Source organism: Xenopus laevis, chromosome 6L, assembly GCF_017654675.1.
Source record: "Xenopus laevis strain J_2021 chromosome 6L, Xenopus_laevis_v10.1, whole genome shotgun sequence".
Classification (NCBI taxonomy): Eukaryota; Metazoa; Chordata; class Amphibia; order Anura; family Pipidae; genus Xenopus; species Xenopus laevis.
This window is the reverse complement of record NC_054381.1, coordinates 7316079-7335772: the sequence shown is the minus strand read 5'-3', so window position 1 is coordinate 7335772 and position 19694 is coordinate 7316079. Positions and strand designations below refer to the sequence as shown.

At 41.5% G+C, this 19694-nt stretch overlaps 1 protein-coding gene across 2 annotated transcripts in view; it reads left to right on the top strand.

Moving 5' to 3' along the window:
• The first annotated feature begins 5433 nt into the window (after positions 1 to 5433).
• The window catches only part of tmie.L (transmembrane inner ear L homeolog), a 34527-nt gene continuing 20266 nt past the window's right edge, over positions 5434 to 19694 (top strand). The window contains exons 1-2 of one of the 2 annotated variants that reach the window (XM_041565746.1): positions 5434 to 5599; positions 10451 to 10617. In XM_041565746.1, the coding sequence (XP_041421680.1) occupies positions 10522 to 10617 (96 nt within the window). In that variant the 5' untranslated portion in view covers positions 5434 to 5599; positions 10451 to 10521. Of the gene's footprint in view, positions 5600 to 10321; positions 10618 to 19694 lie in introns of those variants that run through there. The other variant, XM_018267031.2, reaches the window with a different exon arrangement.

Sequence of the window (19694 nt, the reverse complement as noted above, 5' to 3'; positions counted from 1 at the left end):
CAGGGTGCAGTGCAGTCACATTCTTGGCCAAGCTCATCACTGCTGGAGAGGCAGGCGTTTGGCAGTTGCCCAGGGACGGGGCACGTCACATTAAACTCACTGCAAATACCCGAGTTGTACAGCCGGCTCATACAAGTCACTTTGGAATCCCAGCAAAGAACAATAACAACCTGGAACGACAGAAATATTAACTGAAACTACATTAAAAAAAAAAAAAAAAAAGCAAATTAAAGGGGATGTGATCCCCTGAAAAAAAGATGTGGGCAATGAAAGAAAATGGAATTCAAAGCAACTTCCTAATATACATTCATTAGGGATTTTGACTGCATTTAAAGTGACGAGTAAATGGAATTGATACTGAGAGCAGCGTCTCAGCGGCCATTTCTGTTCTCCGATTCTGTCTCTTTAAACTATGTAACAGATTTGACTTCTCTTGCCGCTGATTTCTCTTACATTGTCTCGAGAGGCAGAACCAGAAATGCACAAACAGATACAGATTTAACTACCACTTACAGTTACACAGAACTTTAGGGTGAGGTTTTTTTTTTCAAAGCACATCAGTTAATAGCGCTGCTCCAGCAGAATTCTGCAATGAAATCTGTTTTTAAAAAGAGCAAACAGATTTTTTTATATTTAATTTTGAAATCTGACATGGAGCTAGACATATTGTCAGTTTCCTAGCTGCCCCCAGACATGTGACTTGTGCTCTGATAAACTTTAATCACTCTTTACTGCTGTACTGCAATGTGGAGTGATATCACACCCTCCCCCCCCCCCTCTCCCAGCAGCCTAACAACAGAACAATGGGAAGGTAACCAGATAACAGCTCCCTAACACAAGATAACAGCTGCCTGGTAGATCTAAGAACAGCACTCAATAGTAAAATCCAGGTCCCACTGAGACACATTCAGTTACATTGAGTAGGAGAAACAACAGCCTGCCAGAAAGCAGTTCCATCCTAAAGTGCTGGCTCTTTCTGAAAGCACATGACCAGGAAAAATACACTATAAAGGTGGAGTGAAACATTACCGGTGATGTTGCTCATAGCAACCAATCAGATCTAACTGTTGAAATCTAATTGCTGATTGGTTGCTATGGGCAATGTCGCCGGTAATGCTTCACTCCAGTTTTTACACAGCCTAATAAATAAGCTCCTATGTATGTTATAGAATGGCCAGTTCTAAGCAACTTTTCAATTGGTCTTCATTATTTATTTTTTTAAAGTTTTTTTTTAAATTATTTGCCTTCTTCTGACTCTTTCCAGCTTTCAAATGGGGGTCACGGGATTCTGTAAAAAAACAAATGCTCTGTAAGGCTACAAATGTATTGTTATTGCTACTTTTTATTACTCCTCTTTCTATTCAGGCCTCTCCTATTCATATTCCAGTCTCTTATTCAAATCGGTGGATAGTTGCTAGGGGAATTTGGACCCTAGCAACCACAATGCTGAAAATGCAAACTGGAGAGCTGCTGAATAAAAAGCTAAATAACTCAAAAACCACAAATAATAAAAAATTAAGACCAACTGCAAATTGTCTCAGAATATCCCTCTCTACATCATTCTAACCGTTCATTTAAAGTTGAACATACCCTTTAAACAGTGTAACAGATTTTGGTTTGAGGCGAGACAGAAGCAGAGAACATAAAAGACCAGACAGATACAATTTAGCCAGCGGTAAGGAAACATGAGGGAAACAGGGATTTCTTGTCACCCACAATGGTGAAGATTTATTACAAGCAACTAAATGTCCCGTGTTCCATTATCCTAAGGTAAAACTTTCCTCGTCCCTTCATTCCTCCATCTCTGTGTCCTTTTCCCTTCACCATTACCTGCAATGTAAATATTTGCAGACCATTACTTTTCTTTCTTATCTTTATGTTGTTTGAAGCATTGAGTTTATTAGATACCACCTCTGTGGGAAAGTCACCTTTTTTTTCTGCAAAGTTTCCATTGGTGTATTTTACCCAGTGGATGGTTTTCACCAGGATATACAGTATAATTATAAACAGGGTTTAGTGATGTCACATGAAAAGTTGTGGTTGTAAAAAGGAATGTATCCCCAATAAAAAAAAGATAAAAGCTTTTATATATAAAAACACTCAGCCTGCAGCCTTGTGCCTTTATATGGTCACAGAACAACCCCTCAGTGACTTCTAATATCCTTATCATTTACAGTAGGCGGTACATTATCCCTTATAATACATGAGTGATACTCAGAGTTCCCTGTATAACTCAGCCTGCAGCCTTGTGCCTTTATATGGTCACAGAACAACCCCTCAGTGACTTCTAATATCCTTATCATTTACAGTAGGGGGTACATTATCCCTTATAATACATGAGTGATACTCAGAGTTCCCTGTATAACTCAGCCTGCAGCCTTGTACCTTTATATGGTCACAGAACTACCCCTCAGTGACTTCTAATATCCTTATCATTTACAGTAGGGGGTACATTATCCCTTATAATACATGAGTGATACTCAGAGTTCCCTGTATAACTCAGCCTGCAACCTTGTGCCTTTATATGGTCACAGAACAACCCCTCAGTGACTTCTAATATCCTTATCATTTACAGTAGGGGGTACATTATCCCTTATAATACATGAGTGATACTCAGAGTTCCCTGTATAACTCAGCCTGCAGCCTTGTGCCTTTATATGGTCACAGAACTACCCCTCAGTGACTTCTAATATCCTTATCATTTACAGTAGGGGGTACATTATCCCTTATAATACATGAGTGATACTCAGAGTTCCCTGTATAACTCAGCCTGCAGCCTTGTGCCTTTATATGGTCACAGAACAACCCCTCAGTGACTTCTAATATCCTTATCATTTACAGTAGGGGGTACATTATCCCTTATAATACATGAGTGATACTCAGAGTTCCCTGTATAACTCAGCCTGCAGCCTTGTGCCTTTATATGGTCACAGAACAACCTCTCAGTGACTTCTAATATCCTTATCATTTACAGTAGGGGGTACATTATCCCTTATAATACATGAGTGATACTCAGAGTTCCCTGTATAACTCAGCCTGCAGCCTTGTGTCTTTATATGGTCACAGAACAACCCCTCAGTGACTTCTAATATCCTTATCATTTACAGTAGGGGGTACATTATCCCTTATAATACATGAGTGATACTCAGAGTTCCCTGTATAACTCAGCCTGCAGCCTTGTGCCTTTATATGGTCACAGAACAACCCCTCAGTGACTTCTAATATCCTTATCATTTACAGTAGGGGGTACATTATCCCTTATAATACATGAGTGATACTCAGAGTTCCCTGTATAACTCAGCCTGCAGCCTTGTGCCTTTATATGGTCACAGAACAACCCCTCAGTGACTTCTAATATCCTTATCATTTACAGTAGGGGGTACATTATCCCTTATAATACATGAGTGATACTCAGAGTTCCCTGTATAACTCAGCCTGCAGCCTTGTGTCTTTATATGGTCACAGAACAACCCCTCAGTGACTTCTAATATCCTTATCATTTACAGTAGGGGGTACATTATCCCTTATAATACATGAGTGATACTCAGAGTTCCCTGTATAACTCAGCCTGCAGCCTTGTGCCTTTATATAGTAGCATTAGCAATAAAAGTGCCAGATATCCGGTACAGGTGTAAAGACACATCTATTTCATGCTGTGAGTACAAACAATAGTATCTGTGGGCAGAGGGCACAATCACTGGTGAAGGAGATTTGATTTTCTGCACTTTTCCATCTACACGTATGTAAAGGAGCCGTATCATGAGACACTAAGTTTCAGGTTGGATCCAGGCGAGACATTAGGGTTAGAGATGCAGAAGGAATGTTTAATAAGGATATTGAGTACTTGCCATCATTAGGTTCTGTGTGTATTTCTGGCCTGGAGGCAAATATTAGATGAAAAACTGAAATCCCCAGTGTGTTGAGCAGTGTATGAGCTGCAGTGGGTTCTGGTGGCATTTAGTGACTGGCACTTGGGCTGTATTTATCCCAGAGACCAGAATGTGGCCCCAAGGATGGGAGGCTGTTGCCCAAACTCCTCAGGAATCCATTGGAGAATAAAACTATTTATGTAGGTACTGGAACTGGTATATCAAGCCTGGGGCCCTCCAGCTCTTACTGAACTGCTACATCTCCCAGCATTTGATTACCGGGCAGGGCTGAGAATTGTCGTTCAGTGATCACTGCTTACAAATGGGGGGAGCAGGTAAGGCTCGGGGTGGGGGGCTTCTCCTAACTTGTGCGCTAGGGAGTGTCAGGAGGTGCAAATTACAATGGGGTCTTGTCTTGCCCCCCTGGTAGATGTTCTATCAAATGTGAGGAGCAGGGTGCAGCTTTCCACCGGGTGCCAGTGGTAGTTAGATAAGTGCTTAGAGGTGCACTTTTGGGCACAGATGTATTTAGATCCAGAATTAACTAAGGTACCAGACTTCAACTCAGTGTCGGACTGGCCCACCAGGATACCAGGAAAAGTCCCGGTGGGCCAAGGTGTCAGTGGGCCCTTATGTTGCTAGACAGTTGGCTGTTTCATGGCCATTCCCAAATTCTATGAGAACAAAGAGGCTAAATAGATGGAATAATAGATTATAGTATGTAAAAGAAAGAGACTAGGAAAATAGAGGTTGAGTGTTGAGAGGAAGTTTAATAGTACTGAGAGTGGGCCCCTGGTCTAAGATTAATTGGTGGGCCCCTAATCAAAGGTTTTTGGGTGGGCCCCTGGTGTCCCAGTCCGACACTGCTTCAACTCACTCCCATCTTCCATGGTTGGCACATGTGTACAGGGTCAGACTGGGCCGGCGGGGTATTGGGAAAGAAACTGGTGGGCCCAGGCTCTTGTGGGTCTTGTCAGCCCAGACCTGCTCCCTGTTCTCCCGACCTCCCTCCCTGGCTGCGGTCAATGCTGCATGAAGCAATAAGTAAACGCACAGGGGAGGATTGAGGGTGCTTTGCCATTGGGGGACATATGGGGGCCCCTAAGACAGCAGGCCTGGTGGCCCCCGCCCCCCCCAGTCCAACGCTGCATTCGTAGATGGCCATCTGTCCTGTATATGTGCCAATTGCTCACTAAGAAGGTACCACCCCCACAGCTCTGCCATCAGATTAAGCCTAAAGTATCCATAGCTGTGTGGGTAAATGCTTTTTTGTTTGTATTTACCAAACATAGTAGGTACTCAGAGGCCACTCTGATAAACTGATGTCCTAGACACAGGCCCATGGCTGTCCATATGGTAGATACCCCCATGCTCTCAGTGCCCCTTAGTGCTCTAGTACTAGTAAATGTAAGACCCCTACAGTACAGGTTGTGTATACACCGCGCATGAATGACAGTTTTGTATTAGTATATTCCATTGCTCTCTCTGTATATTCCCTGTATTTGCTTATACTGACACCTGCTGGTGACTCACAATATAACAAGACCTAAAAGAGGTTGTTTACTGATTCCACAAGTGCAGGAGCACAAATGGTTGCAAACAGGGTCGGACTGGGCCGGCGGGACCCCGGGAAAAAACTGGTGGGCCCCAGTGGGCAATGTTGATGCAGAGCTGCTCCCTGGCCTCGATCCTGCCAAAAGAGGAGAACAAGTTACGCGGGAAGTGGGGAGGTGAGACTGGGGATTAGGGGTCGGAGGCCCCTGAATCGGAAGCCTTGCTGGGCCCTGAACCCCCAGTCTGACGCTGGGTACAAGATTATGCCAATATTATGCCTTATAACCATCTTTAAGGTTCCTGTTGCAGATGCAAATCTATGATCTATAGCTAGCGCCTGATGACATGCACAATGCAGTTATGGGGGACACAGGGCAAGTGTATGGATGGGGCTCTGTACCGTGAAACTTCCACTATAGCACCCTAACTTTCTCACACTTCATTCAGTAACTGCTGTTTGCCTCTCTGAATCCATTCTATCCTCTAGGAAGATTAGGGAGATTATAAGGGTCAGTTACAAACTCACTGCACTCAATTTAGCACAATTTCTGCACTCGTTTTTTTTACCCATAATGCACTGCTTTCTCACAGATCTCCAGTATCACTGCGGCTACGTGAGAAGTTGCCACAATTGCGCCGACGTGTCCAAAGGAACACCATTACACGGATGTGTTTTCCCATATTGGCACCGGCTTCATTAACCCAGGATAACTCCCATGCACGTCGCAATTTAACGGACACGTCTGTGGCATTTACGCAATAACACGGCTGTGCCCACATCAGAAATCGGCACTTGCTGGAGATAAAGTGACTTCACAGGGAGAGTTATTGCTCATTCCTTTGAGTATTAATTGCTATTAGCATTTATTAACATCAACTGATGGGATCTGCGAGGCTAAACCTAATCGCACGGAAAAGCAATTTACTGGGGTGACAGGGGCATCGTCTTATAGATGAGAGGGAGAGACGTCTATCAAAGGGAAACAATCCAATCCCTCGCTCTGCTCTCAGCCGCCCAAACAACTCGCCCATGAAAAATGAGAAAATGATATTACAAATCTGTGAGTCTGAGATAAGTCATATTCATTATTGTGCTGCAGACTTATTATAGATATGTCTTGTTATTGGACCTGACCCTACCTCCAAATATCATTATCTTCCAAGAGTTTATTCTTAGAACATTGAAATGCCTCAAGTCCTTCTGTCCATAAAGTGAGTTTCCAGGCTGGTTACAGATATATCTATATATGGAGAAACATTGGGGTAACAGTCACCCTACTATAGTTCCAGGGGTACCCAGGGTACAAATAACCACTCACCCCAAATCTCCCCCTAACTGGCCTTCAGACTGGGCCCCCTTAGCTCATAACAAGGTTACAGATATATAGAAACATTGGGGTAACAGTCACCCTGCTATAGTTCCAGGGGTAACCAGGGTACAAATAAGCACTCACCCCAAATCTCCCCCTAACTGGCCTTCAGACTGGGCCCCCTTAGCTCATAACAAGATTACAGATATATAGAAACATTTGGGTGTCACCCTGCTATAGTTCCAGGGGTACCCAGGGTACAAATAAACACTCACCCCAAATCTCCCCCTAACTGACCTTCAGACTGGGCCCCCTTCAGATATATAGAAACATTGGGGTGTCACCCTGCTATAGTTCCAGGGGTCCCCAGGGCACAAATAACCACTCACCCCAAATCTCCCCCTAACTGGCCTTCAGACTGGGCCCCCTTAGCTCATAACAAGGTTACAGATTTATAGAAACATTGGGGTGTCACCCTGCTATAGTTCTAGGGGTACCCAGGGTACAAATAAGATCTCACCCCAAATCTCCCCCTAACTGGCCTTCAGACTGGGCCCCTTAGCTCATAACAAGGTTACAGATATATAGAAACATTGGGGTGTCACCCTGCTATAGTTCCAGGGGTACCCAGGGTACAAATAAACACTCACCCCAAATCTCACCCCTAACTGACCTTCAGACTGGGCCCCCTTAGCTCATAACAAGGTTACAGACATATAGAAACATGGGGGTAACAGTCACCCTGCTATAGTTAAAATATATTTAAATAATACATTTTAACTGTTGAAAGGTTTTATAAAAGAAATATAAAATGTCAAGATAACCTCTGACCTATCTCTCTTTTATCTTTCATCTCTAAACTACTTGAGTGCCTGGTTTATAACCAACTAATGCCATTCTTGTCAGATAACTGCTGGAACCCCTACAATCTGATTTAACACTCCACTGAAACTGCCCTAACCCAACTAACTAATTACCTTCTAACAGCAAAAGGCAACAACCATTCCTCACTACTAATACTGCTTGATCTCTCGGCTGCATTTGACACTGTAGTTACAGATATACTCTGTCCTCCAGTCCCTCCATTCACTTGGCCTTAGTGACACGGCCCTGCCCTGGTTCTCTTATTACCTCACTAATCGTTCCTTCAGTGTCTCCTACAATGGAGTAGCATCTTCTCCCCTTACATAGTTAGTTACATAGTTACACAGTTACATAGTTAAATTGGGTTGAAAAAATACAAAGTCCATCAAGTTCAACCCCTCCAAATGAAAACCCAGCATCCTTCCTCCTTCTGTTGGGGTTCCTCAAGGCTCTCTCCAGGGCCCCTTATTATTCTCCCTCTATACTTCCTCCCTCAGCAAACTCAACTCATATGGTTTCCACTACCACCTCCATGCTGATGACACTCAGATCTATGTCCCCAGATCTCAACCCAGATCTCCTAACGCAGGTCTTCTCCTGCCTGTCCACTATCTCTACTTTTATGTCACAACGCTATCTTAAGAGGGTTGTTCCCCTTTGAAATTAACTTTTAGTATAATGTAGAGAGGGATATTCCAAGACAATTTGCAATTGGTTTTCATTTCTTATTATTTAAGGATTTTCGAGTTATTACGCTTTTTATTCAGCAGATCTCCAGTTTCAGTAATCTGGTTGCTAGGGTTCAAATTCCCCTAACAACCATGCACTGATTTGAATAAGAGACTGGAATATGAATAGGGGAGGCCTGGATAAAAAGATGTGTCATTAAAAAGTAGCAATAACAATACATTTGTAGCCATAATTGCTTTTTAGATGGGGTCAGCGACGCCCATTTGAAAGCTGCGAAGAGTCAGAAGAAAAAGGCAAATAACAATAAAACTATAAAAAAATAAATAATGAAGACCAGTTGAAAATCTGCTAAGAATTGGCCATTCTATATCATACTAAAGGTTACCTTAAAGGTGAACCACCCCTTTAAATTAAACCTCTCTATAACGGAAATGGTTCTCTTTCCTCCAACTAACACCAGTAACAACTCTATCACCCCATCTCCCCAGACCTGGTGCCTTGGGGTTATCCTAGATTCTGCCCTGTCCTTCACTCCTCATATCCAGTCACTTATTAAATCATGTCACTTCCACCTAAGGAACATATCCAAAATACCATCATTATCAACCAAGATGCCGCCAAAATTCTTATTTTTTCTCTCGTCATATCACGTCTAGACTAACTCTATTTTAATTGACCTTCCCCACCAGAGACTGTCACCTCTCCAGTCCATAATGAACACTGCCACCAGGCTTATCCACCTCAGCAACCGCTCCTCCTCTGCAGTCTTTCTGCCAGTCACTCTGCCAATCCCTGCACTGGCTTCCACTATCTTTCAGAATAAAATTCCAACTAATGTCCCTGATATTCAAAGCACTTCATAACTCTGCCCCACCCTACATCTCTGATCTCATCTTTATATACTCACCAACCGCTTACTACTCTCCTCTACTGACCTGCTCCTCAGCTCTTCTCTCATTACCTCCTCATATACTCGCATTTAAGACTTTGCAAGGGCTGCACCCCTCCTCTGGAACTCTCTCCCACAGTCTGTTCCACTTTCTCCCAACCTTTCTGCTTTCAAAAGATCTCTTAAACCTCATCTCTTAACCCCTATTTAGAGAAGCCTACTGGCCTACTGGGGGTCATTTATAACATTCGCGCAGCACATATTTATTTGCAAATGGTTGTATTGCCCATGCTTTTTCCTGAACGCTAATATTTTGCACTGCTCTGCCCTTCTTTCCGTTTTTTGCGAATTTGCGTTGTGAATAAATTTTCGCAAATGGCTCACAAATGAGACGGGGGTTTGCGTGAGTGCGCCCACTGTGCGAGGTTGTTGGGCACAAAAATAGCGTTGACAGTAACTTAAATTCATAATTTGCGGAAGTGTTTTGCGAATATTTTCTCTGCCACCAAAGTTGTGGCGTAATTCAAACGCAGAATGTGCACATAAATATTTCGCAATTTGTGATTTTGACAGGTTTAAAAAGCTCTTATAGATATTCACATTGCAAAAAATTGCTCTTATTCAGCTTTATAACACAGGGCAAATATATTCACTGTGAGATATCTGTCCTGCGGGAAGTTTGATAAATGAGCCCCACTGGGTTTAACTACAAAATGCAATTCCATATGTTACATCTCTCACCTGTTTATTTCTGATCTTGACCACTCCCATCCATTGTGTCTCATTCCCTTCCCCTTTAGATTGTAAGCTCTTTTGCACAGGGCCTTCCTCACCTTGTGTAAAGATACTGGTCATTATGTATGTAACTCTGTATGTTCTATGTATGTAATTCATATGATTTCTTTGTATAAACACATTTATTTTGCAGCTCTGTGCAATATTTTGACACTCTAAAAATACATGTTAATAATAATAATAATAATAATAATAACTAAGAAAATAAATACAGGACATCATAGTTTAGTATGATTGTGTGAGTGTGTCGCACACATATGATAAGGATAATGTGCCTTGGATTAACTCTCCCCTCCCCCCCCTCCCAGAGTGTAAATGACACCAGTGTCATTAATTAATGATCCCCATGGGAAGCTGTGGGCTGTGAGTCAGGGAGAAGCTGCGGGAGAGGAGACTCAGTACTTGGTGCTGGAATCCTCTGGATGAAGAGTCAGCGGCTCGCAGGCTATTAATCACCTGGCCTTGCCGGTCCTGTTTAGGTGCCTGAGAGAGGAGGAGGAGGAAGAGAGAGGAAGAGGAGAGAGGAAGGCAGTGGTACAGGAGAGAGAAGATGGCGTGGGACCAGCTCTTATTATTATTATACCTAAGGACTTTCCTGTTTGTTCTCTCTGTGCCCATCAGATCTGCTAACTGTCAGCTGGTAGAGGTAAGTGGCACCTTGTGTGGCTGAGAAATCAGATAACTACTGTCCTGCCGCCTCGGAGAACACATTTCTGACTTCTTAAGTGTAGAGCTTCCTATGCTACTATTGGTTCTACTTCCCCTTTATTATATAATAAGGTAAGTGATTGGGGTATAACAGTCACCCTGCAGCTAATTTTATTTAATTCAAGAATTGCTGTGTATCTTTACTTAAGGTTTAAGTCATTCTTTTCCACTAAAGCTGAAAAAAAGGGAAATTGTGTTTTTTGATTCTCTTAGTATCACTCATGTATTATAAGGGATAATGTACCCCCTACTGTAAATGATAAGGATATTAGAAGTCACTGAGGGGTTGTTCTGTGACCATATAAAGGCACAAGGCTGCAGGCTGAGTTATACAGGGAACTCTGAGTATCACTCACGTATTATAAGGGATAATGTACCCCCTACTGTAAATGATAAGGATATTAGAAGTCACTGAGGGGTTGTTCTGTGACCATATAAAGACACAAGGCTGCAGGCTGAGTTATACAGGGAACTCTGGGTATCACTCATGTATTATAAGGGATAATGTACCCCCTACTGTAAATTATAAGGATATTAGAAGTCACTGAGGGGTTGTTCTGTGACCATATAAAGGCACAAGGCTGCAGGCTGAGTTATACAGGGAACTCTGAGTATCACTCATGTATTATAAGGGATAATGTACCCCCTACTGTAAATTATAAGGATATTAGAAGTCACTGAGGGGTTGTTCTGTGACCATATAAAGGCACAAGGCTGCAGGCTGAGTTATACAGGAAACTCTGAGTATCACTCATGTATTATAAGGGATAATGTACCCCCTACTGTAAATGATAAGGATATTAGAAGTCACTGAGGGGTTGTTCTGTGACCATATAAAGGCACAAGGCTGCAGGCTGAGTTATACAGGAAACTCTGAGTATCACTCATGTATTATAAGGGATAATCTACCCCATACTGTAAATGATAAGGATATTAGAAGTCACTGAGGGGTTGTTCTGTGACCATATAAAGGCACAAGGCTGCAGGCTGAGTTATACAGGGAACTCTGAGTATCACTCATGTATTATAAGGGATAATGTACCCCCTACTGTAAATGATAAGGATATTAGAAGTCACTGAGGGGTTGTTCTGTGACCATATAAAGGCACAAGGCTGCAGGCTGAGTTATACAGGGAACTCTGAGTATCACTCATGTATTATAAGGGATAATGTACCCCCTACTGTAAATGATAAGGATATTAGAAGTCACTGAGGGGTTGTTCTGTGACCATATAAAGGCACAAGGCTGCATGTTACATGTAATGAATTTCTCTTTTATTATATTTGGTAAGCGATAGTTGTAGAAGTGATTCTATGGGGATCACTAAGGTTTTCCAAAGTTTGCTTTGGGTTTAAGCAAGAGGCAAGTGAATCTTGACTTTATACAGATTTTTACTTGATTTGTCGCCACACGGCCTCTCCTTTCTGCGTTGGATTCAGAGTCTGCTGAATGTCACAGTGATTCCCATGAACTAATCCTGACAAACTGTCACTTTGCCACAGACAAATCCCATGCCTCCAAATCACATACCAACCAATCAATACACTGGATCCTTCTGGTGGAGGAACTATGTAATAAGGGGAATATTAGCTGCAATAGAAGTGCCAGGGAGTCGACTGGATGTTTTCATTAACACAGTATGAAGCTGATGCAGAATGGTTTGGGGATATGAAAGTTTTTATTGCCTTTTTCTGATTCTACTGTAAGTGATGTCACAATTAGCACAGACATAACTGCACTTAAGGGATCTGAGTCCCCAGTGCAAACGACCTTTATGAGACTCTAATCCAATTACTGATATTTCTTGAAAATGGAGCATAATCATCTTAATTTTAGATTTAACAGCATAAGGTCAGGACATGGTCATTTCTGTAACACTGGGCAACAGAATGCGAGCGCATGTCCTGCTATTCAGCGATTGGCTGGAGAAGAATATGTCAGCGTTTATATCATGCGGCCGAGTTCCAGATTATAACCACTAGGGACTAGTTATTGGGCAAGTAAGTTAGGGACAAAGTTTGGTTAAGCAGAAGGAATTCTGGGAGATGAGATGAAGTATCGTCTTGGTTTTAAGGCAGAGCCAGGTTGGTATTCTAGTGATGGGAACCTTAATTCAGTTCTGTTGCTCCACCATTTTTGTAAATGAAGAAGTGGAAGAAGCTGTGGTGACTTCTGATATAGTTATACTATATATGATTATTCCAAGAAGTCATTCTTGACAATTCATGGGAAACTTTATTGGAATCATTTGACTGAAGCTGGAACTGGTGTGTTTGGGGGTTTATTTGGTGATTCTTGGTATTTTTGTTGCCCTCTCGTGTGTAATGGAACAATATTTCCCCATCTGAAGGTCAATTATGGATTCTTCCTCCTCCATGTTATTTCTTGCAGGAACTCTAATTGCCTCTGCACAATGTATGGATTCTTTGCCGCAAATTCATGCCTGGCGAATTTATTTGCCCATCACTAGTGGTGTTTCGACACCAGCGAATAAATTAGAGAAACTGCCGAGAAAATTCACAGGCGTCAAAACATTTTGGACGCATGTCGGAAAAGTAGCGGACGTCAAAACCGTTGCGCGTCAACATTATTTGGATGCCCATTGACTTTAATGCAGGTGTCCAAACTGAGGCAGGCATCAAAATTCGCTGTTTCGCAAATTATGCGGGAAATTCGCTAATTTTTCGGCGAAAAGGGACAAATTCGCCCATCACTATTCTCCACCTAAAACCAGCCGAGTCAATATAAGTATAAGTCAATGGGAAAGGTCCAGGGACCAATCTGGACACGCTAGTAGCCTTCCTGACATTCAAGGTTTTTTCTTGAATCAAGTTAGTCGAATTTTTCCAGTTTTCAGATTGGGAAAATTAGTACAAGTTTTACATATTCGATTTTTTTTATAAATAACCCCTCCAGTCGAATTTCGAGTATATTTGAATTTAATAGAGTTTTAAAAAAAATCACATGAATCCCAAATTTGACCTTTAATAAATGTGCCTCTTTAAGGAGCAGATTTATTACCGGTAAGTGTCAAAGTGAAAATTTGAATATCAAAATCTATCATGTTTCTTTAAAACTTCAACTTTGACCATTCGCCATCTAAAACCTGCCAAATTGCTGTTTTAGCCTATGGGGGACCTCCTATTTGTAGTCATTTGGTGGACTTTGTTAGATCAAAGTTTTTTGGGGCAAATACTCTGATTCGAATTCGATCTAATACGGTCTTACTTCGATTCAAACAGCCTATACACCCGAAGTTAAAAATTTCGATTTTTTAAATCCATTTTTTGATTTTTATTTGAATTTCGAAGTTATGGGAGTTCAAAAAAACATCGAAATTCTACCCTTGATAAATCTGCCCCTTAGTGTCTCTAGGTTTCTTAAAGGGATACTGTCATGGGAAATTTTTTTTTTTTTAAAATGAAACAGTTAATAGTGCTGCTCCAGCAGAATTCTGCACTGAAATCCATTTCTCAAAAGAGCAAACAGATTTTTTTATATTCAATTTTGAAATCTGACATGGGGCTAGACATTTTGTCAATTTCCCAGCTGCCCCATGTCATGTGACTTGTGCTCTGATAAACTTCAATCACTCTTTACTGCTATACTGCAAGTTGGAGTGATTACCACCCCCTCCCTTTTCCCCCCCATCAGCCAAATAAAAGAACAATGGGAAGGTAACCAGATAACAGCTCCCTAACACAAGATAACAGCTGCCTGGTAGATCTAAGAACAACACTCAATAGTAAAAACCCATGTCCCACTGAGACACATTCAGTTACATTGAGAAGGAACAACAGCAGCCTGCCAGAAAGCATTACTCTCCTGAAGTGCAGGCACAAGTCACATGACATGGGGCAGCTGGGAAATTGACAAAATGTCTAGCCCCATGTGAGATTTCAAAATTGAATATAAAAAAATCTGTTTGCTCTTTTGAGAAATGGATTTCAGTGCAGAATTCTGCTGGAGCAGCACTATTAACTGATTCATTTTGAAAAAAATTTTTTTTCCCATGACAGTATCCCTTTAAGATTAGCCTGATTCACAGCCTACACTAGCCGTGGCACTATGGGTGAAATTCGAATTATGGTCATAAGGGAGGAGTTCCAGTAATTAGTGCAGATGAGGCACAAGACAAGTTTAGAATCAGGCAACAAAACTTTATCCACGTTGATCAGGATCAAGGCAGAACTAAAGTGAAGTTACTAGTCCACAAGACCTAAGGCTATTAAATATCCCTTCTTGCACGTCTCCAGTTAGGAGTTCACACAGGTCTTGCTCTAGGCAGGACTCCTACGTTGATGATTTAACTCTTGTGTAGGGCAAATCTCTCCTGTTTCGAGTCGCCAAAAAATGTTCGCATTTCCTGCAAAATTCTCGAAACGGCAAAAAAATTTGCGAAAAATCGCGAAAGTGGAAAGTTCACGAAAAATTTGTGAAATTTTGACGTTTTCACGATAATTTTTTAAAATTCAGATATTTTCACGCAAAATCGAGCAATTCAAACATTTTCATGAAAAAATCGAGCATTTCGAACATTTTCACAGAAAAATCGTGAAAATCGGAAATTGCCGCAGGCAAATTTAGTTGCCAGCGGCGAAACACGGGAATTCACCGCAGATTCGTGCCTGGTGAATTTATTCGCCCATCACTACTCTCGTGTATTTTATCTTTTATGTCTTTTATGTCCTTCCATTTCTCTGCACAAAAGCAATGTTTTCAGCATGTAGATAATGTGCAGAGAAGGAAAGGTTTGCCATGCGTCATTCTCAGGACATTCTCTCTTTGCCTCTCACTTTCCAAATGTGACTTTTTACCTTTGGGAAGTTTTTAATTTAGATCTATTAATTATGCTCGTTTCATCTGTTGAGCCGGGAAACAAGTGGAAGGAATAATGACCCGTAATCATGTCTTTCATTACTCTTTATGAACTTCCATGTATCTGAAATCTACACTTACAGTTGAGCCGCCCCTCTAGTGCAGTGATCCCCAACCAGTGGCTCATGAACAACATGTTTTTTCCCAACCCCTTGGATGTTGCCCCAGTGGCCTCTAAGCGGATGCTCATTTTTCAATTCCAGGCTTGAAGGCAACAGAGCCTCTTGTAGCTGTCAGTCCACATAGAGGCTACCAAATAGCCACACCACTTATTTGCACCACCCAGGAACATTTTTTTATGCTTGTGTTGCTTTTAACTGAATGTAGCTCACAGGTAAAAAATGGTGGGGACCCCTGCTCTAGCAAATATTCACCCAAGGCCTCCAACACATAAGGAAAGCTGTGCACCACCACCCAAAAACATGTTGTATATGTATATCGTATATACTATATACAGAAAATATCTATGTATAACTTCCTAATGAAACCTGGGTGGCCCATCCCTTCCCCTAGATAATTAAAGGGGTAGTTCACCTCCAAGATACTTTTAGTATGTTCTAGAATGGCCAGTTATTACCAGATTTTCAATTGGTTTTCATTATTTTTATGGTTTTTGAATTACAGTAATGGGACCTGTTATTCAGAATGCTCAGGACTTTGGGTTTTCTGGATAACAGATCTTTCTGTCATTTGGGTTTTCCTACTTTAGGTCTATTAGAAAATCATGTAAACATTAAATAAACCCAACGGGCTGGTTTTGCCTCCAATAAGGATTAATTATATCTTAGTTGGGATCAAGTACAAGTGTTTTATTATTACAGAATAAGCGACTTTGCGCTGTAGCCTATGGGGAAAAACGCAGAGGCAGTTCGGGGAGATAGTCGCGCAAAAGACGAGGCGTTTAGTCGCCAGGCGACAAAATCTCCCAGAATCTCCTCCTGAGGCCTTACCCTAAAAGGAAATCATCTTTAGAAAATTGGATTATTTAATTATATTGGAGTCTCTGGGAGACAGCCTTTCTGTAATTTGGAACATTCTGGATAATGGGTTTCCGGATAACGGATCCCATACCTTTATTTGCCTTCTTCCTCATATTCTTTCCAGCTTTAATATGTGGGGATCACTGACCCAGAAAGTCTATATACTGTAGTTCTGTGAGGCTTTGATTTTAATGTTATTTTTTTTTCTATTCAGGTCCTCTCCTATTCATATTCCAGTTTTTCATTCAAACCAATACTGGTTGCTAGGGGAATTTGCACCCTAACAACCAGATAGCTGCTGAAATTCCAAGCTGAAGAGCAGCTGAACAAACAGTTACATAAACAAAACAAAAACCACATGTAATAAAAAATAAAGGCCAGTTGCAAACCATCTCAGAATATTACTCTCTACAGTTAATGTCAAGGTTAACATCCCCTTTAAGAAGGAGCAAGGTGGGCCGCCAATCCCAGGAAACTAGGCCAATCAGAATTTGATTTTTGAATGAGGTTTAAAAGGAGACTGCTACGGTTAATGGGCAGTCAATAATGATCGTTCCTTCCCCCCACACGAGGGCTGATTCTTATTATCTTCTCACCAGACCAACAACAATTAATTAACAAGAAAATCCATACAGTTGCCCTGTTACCTGCTCAATCATAGACCAGTCTGGTTTCTAGTTTTCTCTATTCGTTGGCCAACTGCTCACAGACTCAGTCCTGCTTAGGAGATTTATATACAATTATAATAATTATATGCAATTCTGTTATTTGGTAAAAATTGTAGGTGGAGACCTTCATTTCTAAATTCATTCTCCTCTTTCTATTTAGTTGGGTTTTTTTTTACCCTAGGAGGCTCCCTTCCTATTGGGTATGTGCTACACGCCCAAAAGTATCTGAACACCTGCCTGTGCACAATTTCTTTCCAAAACCAATGGGGTTAATATGAAGTTGCTCCTCCCTTTGCTGCTTTAACATCCTCATACTCTATAGGGAAGGTTCCACTAGATGTTGGACCATTGTTGGTGGGATTTGCTTCAATTCAGCCACAAGAACATTAATGGGATTGGGTAATAATTTGGGGAATTTATCCTGGTTTATAGTCTATGTTCCAGTTCATTCCACAGTTGTTCTGTTGACTTGGGGTCAGGGTATTATGCAGGAAAGTCTAATTCTTCCATTCCCAACTCAGCAAACTCATGCACAGACCATTGTTCCCCCCCCCATTAAGCTTTACCAATGGCATTTATGCATTCAAGTAGGTAGGTTTCTTCTGGCACATCCCAAGACCAGGTTTTCATGTCAGACTGTGAGGTGGTGAAATTACATTTATTACTCCAAGGATGTGTTGCCATTGCTCCAGAGTCCAATGATTTGGGACATTTATACCATTTCTTCTACATGATGATACCCAGTATGACTAGCTCTTGTGCTGACATTGCTTCTGGAGACATATACAAAGTCAGTAAGGAAAAATTGTTAAAGAAAAGTTTGTTTGTCCTTTGATGTTCTCCTGACGATCCTTCCACAGTCTCCCAGATGTGCACGAATAGTCACCAACAACAAATGGATCAGCGCCCAGGGCAACAGGGAAATCAAAAACAATATACAGTGCAATATGTTCCTATAATTTTGTTTTTTTTTATTTCTTCAAATAAGACTTCCTCTCCCCTTGAATGTTCCACCACTGGTTATTCGCCGTCTCCTTCACCAATTTGGCAGAAGTGGCCACTTACATGACCAACAATGGGGATACCGCATGTAACATTTCCCAGGTGTGGATTCTCTTCTCAATATACCTTTAGGCTCAAGAAAGGGAACATAGAAATCCCATAGGGTATTTCTGTTTAATCATAAAATGTTTTATGACATTTTAAACTCACATTTGTTTTGAAGTCAGTCACACACAGTCAAAAGTCTTTAAGCAGGTCGCCAATAAAAGTCCAAGGATGGGTTTTAGCCGGCAAAGTTCTTTTTGTCTCTCCCTCTCCTTGGGCGTTCCCTGTAGCTTTTTGTGACGTCACTTCCGCCTGACACGTTTTGCCAAAGTCTGTGGTGAGTATTCTGTTGAATGTAGATGAACATATACTTTAAAGGGCATGTAAAGGCAAAAAAATAAAATCCCATTTTTACTTTCTTTAATGAAAAAGAAACCTATCTTCAATATACTTTAAATAAAAAATGTGTACTGTTTTTATAAGAAACCTGACTGTATGCAGTGAAATTCTCCCTTCATTTACTGCTGTGGATAGGAATTGTCAGATGGCCCCTAACTGCTGAGCAGGGAAACAATCATACTTATGTACAGCAGGGGGAGCCCCCGCCTTACTTCCCAGCCATGCAGAACTCAAGCAGCTTTGTTTATGACGATCCCTAAGCAGCCCAGACCACACTGAGCATGTGCAAGGTCTTAGTCTTGCAAAGATGTTTAACAAAGTAACAAGATGGTGGCCCCCTTTGGCCAACTTTGAAAGAATAAATAATTTGTTTGATCAGGCTTGTGGTGCAGTAAGTTCATGTTTATGTTTAGTATACAACATACAGCATTCCTAGCCTTATTCTATTTTAGACTTTACATGCCCTTTACGTTACTCTGATTCATGTACCAATCACAGAGACCCAGGTGCTGGAACCATTGCATCCCTAGGAATAGGACATCACAACTGAATTTGAATCCTAATTTGCATATGCAAATTAGGGGCAAGGAGGGAAATCAAGTGACTTTTTGTCACAAAAAAAGGAATTACATTTTTTTCTCCTTCCCACTCCTAATTTGCATATGAAAATTAGGATTTGGATTCGGTTCGGTATTTGGCCAAATCTTTTTCAAAGGATTCTGGGGTTCGGCCGAATCCAAAATAGTGGTTTTGGTGCATCCCTAAATTAAAGAAACTAATTTTATCTCCTGCACATTCCCAGTGTTTCTAAACCAATGTGGGTGTGGTTGGGCAGCATGCTGCCCCCTAAAATCCTGCCGCCCTAGGCCCAGTCCTTGGTGGCCTTTCCACAAATCCGGGCCTGCCTGGTGCCCATTGACTTACATGTATTTGTGAGGATGGTGAACAAAATTCTCAAAACAACAGACAGGCCCCGCAAATAGCCACTGTAGATAACTCACCCAGAATCAGTGGTCCAGGTTATCCGAACTCAAACCCTCAG